The sequence below is a fragment of the Panthera leo genome (genome assembly GCF_018350215.1).
Source record: "Panthera leo isolate Ple1 chromosome Y unlocalized genomic scaffold, P.leo_Ple1_pat1.1 chrY_random_Un_scaffold_83, whole genome shotgun sequence".
Classification (NCBI taxonomy): domain Eukaryota; kingdom Metazoa; phylum Chordata; class Mammalia; order Carnivora; family Felidae; genus Panthera; species Panthera leo.
The window spans coordinates 19,048-24,897 of NW_024962237.1; the positions used below are offsets into that span (position 1 = coordinate 19,048).

At 42.4% G+C, this 5,850-nt stretch overlaps 1 protein-coding gene across 1 annotated transcript; it reads right to left on the reverse strand.

The window, feature by feature from the left end:
- Positions 1-4,446: 4,446 nt before the first annotated feature.
- Positions 4,447-5,556, reverse strand: LOC122212872 (coiled-coil domain-containing protein 71L-like). Its single transcript, XM_042926848.1, has one exon. It carries the CDS (start codon positions 5,548-5,550, stop codon positions 4,606-4,608), a length of 945 nt encoding a protein of 314 aa, XP_042782782.1. The 5' UTR covers positions 5,551-5,556; the 3' UTR covers positions 4,447-4,605.
- Positions 5,557-5,850: the final 294 nt, after the last annotated feature.

The window sequence follows — 5,850 nt, forward strand, 5'->3', positions numbered from 1 at the left end:
TGATATATGTTCAGTTAAGTGTAGTTAAAAAGAATTTACCCTTAGGGCTCTATGGTAACTTCATAATTGCACAAATAAGTGAGAAATAAGCAAGAACTGTGCATGTTAACCCACATTAGAATTGGTAACTGGAATCTAAACTCTTTAAATATATATTGAATTCCTCATGTTATGGATAGGAAGTATGAAACATCTAACTTCACCCAGTGCACACGTGTGTATTTGTAATCACATATGCTAAATCAGCAAAATTTGTAATACTAGCAAGGATGTACCAAATTTTACACGTTCAATTGTACAGATAATATTGTTTTAAAATAACCGTCTTTATGGTTAGCATCCTAAATAAGACATTTTGGGAATCAAGGAGAGAATCCAGGAACCTACAGCGGTACATTCTTCATGCTCTATTCTGGCTTTCAAATAAATGAAACAATGGAATTTAAAAAAATAGATTGCACTGGTAATCATGTGTATTGCAAATTGTGCAATTACTTTTTATGCACTCTAGACCATAATAAGAGTGCACGTGAATAGGGTTTGGAAATAACACCTATTTATTTCTTTGTTTGACATGACAAACTCACTAGCAACATTATACTTTCAAAAACTTTTTTAATTTTTAGTATTCATTTTTTTCAGAGATACTCTATAAGGCCCAATAACGTATTACTCCACATGTAGAAGAGCAAAGGTAGAAAAGGAGAACTTTGCATGTGTTCCAATGGCTATCACATAATATTATTTGATATCCTAGAAATTTTTAAACAACTATACAGCTGGCACGACTCATGCTAAGTATTTTAAACCTTTGACATACTTTAGCTTTCTGTTTTTCATTATTCAATAGTTTTTTTTTAGAATTAGCTTTTGCTACAATCAGCGTAAATATTTAACTTGGGTATTAGAGACATCCTAGTTTCCAGCTTTATCTGTTTTTTGTATCAGTGAATTAAAATCAATCCACTATTTCATTGCCTTTTTAATTAACCATGGCTATATTTTAGCCATGGTTTAATTAAAAAGGGCAATGACATAGGGATTGATTATTAATTCACTGATACAAAAAACAGATAAGCTGGAAACTTGGATGTCTATTACCCAAGTTAATAGTTACGCGATTGTAGCAAAAGCTAATTCTAAAAAAAAACTATTGAATAATGAAAAACAGAAAGCTAAAGTATGTCAAGGTTTAAATACTTAGCATGAGTCGTGCCGCTGTATAGTTGTTTAAAATTCTAGGATATCAAATAATATTATGTGATAGCCATTGGAACACATGCAAAGTTCACCATTTCTACCTTTGCTCTTCTACATGTGGAGTAATACGTTATTGGGCCTTATAGAGTATCTGAAAAAATGAATACTAAAAATTAAAAAGTTTTTGAAAGTATATGTTGCTAGTGAGTTTGTCATGTCAAACAAAGAATAAATAGGTGTTATTTCCAAACCCTATTCACGTGCACTCTTATTATGGCTAGAGTGCATAAAAAGTAATTGCACAATTGCAATACACATGATTACCAGTGCAATCTATTTTTTTTAATTCCATTGTTCATTTATTTGAAAGCCAGAATAGAGCATGAAGAATGTACCCTGTAGGTTCTGGATTCTCTCCTTGATTCCAAATGTCTTATTTAGGATGCTACCATAAAGACGGTAAAAACAATATTATCTGTACAATGAACGTGTAAAATTTGGTACACCTTGCTAGTATTACAATTTTGCTGATTAGCATATGTGATTACAAATACACACGTGTGCACTGGGTGAAGTTAGATGTTTCATACTTCTATCCATAACATGAGGAATTCAATATATTTTAAAGAGTTAGATTCCAGTTACCAATTCTAATGTGGGTTAACATGCACAGTTCTTGCATATTTCTCACTTATTGTGCAATTATGAAGTTACCATAGAGCCCTAAGGGTAAATTCTTTTTAACTACACTTAACTGAACATATATCACTGAAAGTCAAACTTTGGCCTTTCAAAGATGACATGAGACTGAACGCAGAAAAACCAAAAGACTCCATGAAAACGCTGCTAGATCTGATACATGAATTGACCAAACATACAGGATACAAAATCAGTGTAAAGAACCTGGTTGCATTTCTATACACCAATAAGGAAGCAACAGAAAGAGAAGTCAAGAAATCAATGCCAATTACAATTTCAACAATAACCCTAAAATACCAAGCAAGAAACCTAACCAAAAATGTAGAAGATCTGTACGGTGAAAGTATAGAAAAATGTATGAAGGAAAAATGATGAAGACACAACAAAATCAGGAAAAAAACCAAACAAACAAACAATCCATGCCTATAGAGTGGAAGAATGAATAGTGTTAAAATGTCAATACTACCCAAAGCAATCTACACATTTAATGCAATACCAATCAAAATTGTACCAACATTCTTCTCCAGACTGGAGCAAGCAATCTGAAAATTGGCACGGAACAACCAAAGAACCTGAGTAGCCAAAGTTATGTTGAGAAAAGGAAGCCAAAGTGGGAGGCAGCCCAGACTTTCGACTCTCCTACGAAGCTGTAATCATCAAGATAGTATGACATTGGCACAGAAACTGGCACATTAACCAAGGAAACAGAATAGAGAACCCAGAAGGGGCCCCACAAATGTATGCTTAACCGAATGCGCCACCCAGGCGCCCCTGCCCTCTGCATCTTTTAAATAATTATTCACTTTTGTTTACTCATGTGGCAGTATTTGTAACAACACATTATCATTGAGTAGTGAAAAAAAGAATATGAGGCTTACTGGGAAACTGTATATTAGGAAGCTATGCCATTTGAACTCTACAAGCTCAAGAGTCAAAATCACAACTCTCGGGGCACCTGGGTGGCTCAGTCGGTTAAGCGTCCGACTTCAGCTCAGGTCATGATCTCACGGTCCGTGGGTTCGAGCCCCGCGTGGGGCTCTGTGCTGACAGCTCGGAGCCTGGAGCCTGCTTCAGATTCTGTGTCTCCCTCTCTCTCTGACCCTCCCCCATTCATGGTCTGTCTCTCTTTGTCTCAAAAATAAATAAACATTAAAAGAAAATTAAAAAAAAAATCACAACTCTCATTATTCCCCTAAAAAGCTGCCAAGCAGAGAGAAACCGTAATATGGAAGATTTAATAGGTCATGTTTCAGCCTGGGATGGATGGTTCTATTGCAGAATACTTAAACTTGAAAGAATAGTGGTACAAAATCACTCCTTGGCCCTTCCGTTATTGCAGTAAAATCTGGCTGCGGCACCACTGACTAAACACCATTAAGTCTTGCTGCCACCAATAACTGAGGTCACCTGGATAATCAAGAATTCCATGCTGGGCCACAGGATATAAACACTATCAAAAAAGTGAAAAGTACTCTGTGTGGCTCTCCTGTTTGATCCCTGTGGTCTTTGATTGTCAAACAAAAGACCAATACCTGCTAACACAACTGTGCATGGACATAAGATAATAAAGGAAAGTCCTGGAGCAAAACTGTTAACCAACTGCCATGATATTTATAAGAGTGATGCATGGTAATGTGGATATTTCCTGTTATCCAACAACAACGACAAAAACAAGTGAGGAAAATCTCTTTTGCCCAAAGATAACCTCAACCAGTTATTTGGTGCCAAAAAAAAAAATGTACCACCGCTCTAGATCAGTAATACTTCAGAGAAATCCAACGGCTATTATGTATGCAGGTTTAGTCACCACGCTTACCCATACTCATTTACACTATGTGATTTCCATTTTAAAATAAATTACCCTGGAAAGATTCCCAGATCAGTATGTGAGATTGGTACAAGGCCAAGTCATTTCCGAGTGGATTCCATCCATGTCCATAACCAGCACCAGTTTGTTTGTTTGTTTATTTATTTATTTATATATTTATTTATTTATTTATTTATTTATTTATTTATTTATTTATTTATTTATTATTTTTTGAAATTCACTCATTGGTTTTTAATAGAAACCGTGAGGTTTCTCAATGCATTTTCAGTTTTACCCACTTATAAAGAATTTCCCAAGTTAATTTTACTAAACAAAACCTTCCGAGTGTCTACCATTTCCTTTAGGAGTTCAGTAAACATCAACATTACATTTCAGTATAAAATCTTTAGAAACGTCTGAAGAATGTGTACACAGTTGAACTTTGAATCTTTTGGTTTGTAATCACCGAGCCCATGACATTCAAAGCCATACAAATCCTTACATTACTAACAGTGATATGCTTGAATTTCTTAGAAATTCTTAGAAAATACCCTTGGTCAAAGCATTGGAATCCAGTTAAAACTCGGAAAGGTGTGGGATTCAGAATACCCACGATTGCAGTTGGTATTGAGAATACCAACTATTGCAACAACTTTCCACACATATTCGATCTTTCGTCCGGAAAGAGTGGCAGTCAAAAAAGGAAAGAAAGAAAGAAAATGAGGCTGGAGGAGTCGGAGGTGGGTGAACAGCAAGGAAATTCTAGCTTTATTACACAAGCATGGAACCAAATTCCTTTGGAGGGGGTGGGGGTGGAAGTCTGACGACTTCAGACCAATGAGGGAACAAGAGAGCACATGGATCTGCCCCTACAGTCCTGGAGACATCTCAATCTGGGGTTAGGAAGAAAGGGGACCTCCCTTGCGGTCCAGGGGTCTCCTCCCTCCGCAGACCCGGTGCTGGGAGGCAGCAGAGGGCACACCTGCCCCGGAGTCCCAAAAGGCGGCGCCGCATCCCTGGGGCGCTGGCCTGGACCGTCTGGTGCTTCTTCGCCCATAAAGTGCACTAGGGGACGCGATTCCTGCTGTCCCTGGTTCATCCCTCCAGGCACAACCCGTCCCGGGGCTGAGAGGTCGCGCGGCGGTGGCCTGCATCTCACGCCCAGGCACTGGGAAGCGGCGGAGTCTCACCACGGGTTCCAGGTTCACTCCCAGGACTTGGCGCGCCTGGCGCCGCGCTTCTGCCAGGCTGCTCTCGACCCACACGTCGCCGACTACGCGGATGGTGGGGAAGGTGGTCAACGTCGGGGTGGCCGCCCTCCCACTCTCCTCCAGGGTGCGGCCCCTGGAGCAGGGCCCGGGTGCCGCGGGCTTACGGGGGCTGCTGTCCTCGCGGGACGGTGGCGGCGGGGGCGGCACCTTCCTCTGGCCGACCGCCACCTTGCGGGCTCCGTGGCGCCTCCGCCTGGCAGCTGGCCGGCGCGTCTGGAGGCGGGCCTCGGGGGGCTGGTGCCGGGGGTCCGGGACCAGGGCCAGGAGGGAGGAGTAGCCGAAGACGTCCTTGCTGCGCAGGATGTGGGGGGAGAACTGGTGCTTGAGGCTGCAGAGGTAGCTCCAGAGCTCCGCGTCTGAGCTCATGAACTCCGTGCTGCCGGGCAGGAATAGCTTGAAAGCGTCGATCAGCGCCTTGGTGCTGTTGGCCAGCGACAGTCGCGACGGTTGCCACCGCATGTACACCACCTTCTCCTCAGGCGCCTCCAGCGCGGCCCCTCCTGCAGCGCTAGAGGCTCCTCCCCCGGCGGCCGGGGCCAGGGCCTCCCCGGGCCGGCGCCGCCTCCTCTTCATGCTGCTCAGGATGTGAGGCCGCTAGGGGCCGCCCGCGCTTGCCAGGTCTCGCGGCCGCCGCAGGGCCCTGATGAATTTCCTACCATGAAGCCAAATCAGGCGGCAGGCTGTGAGAGTTACACCGCAGTTGCTAGGAGACCAGGCGCTTTGTGAGGTCACAATGTCTGCATATCTTATCACGGTGGGCTGCCCAAAGCTGCCTTAGGTTTGGCTGTGTTTAAGATTATGCCCTTGAGAAAGACCTGTACCTAATCTTACCTGAGAAGGCCCATAATTCTTCACGAGTTCAAGAGGGTTGTC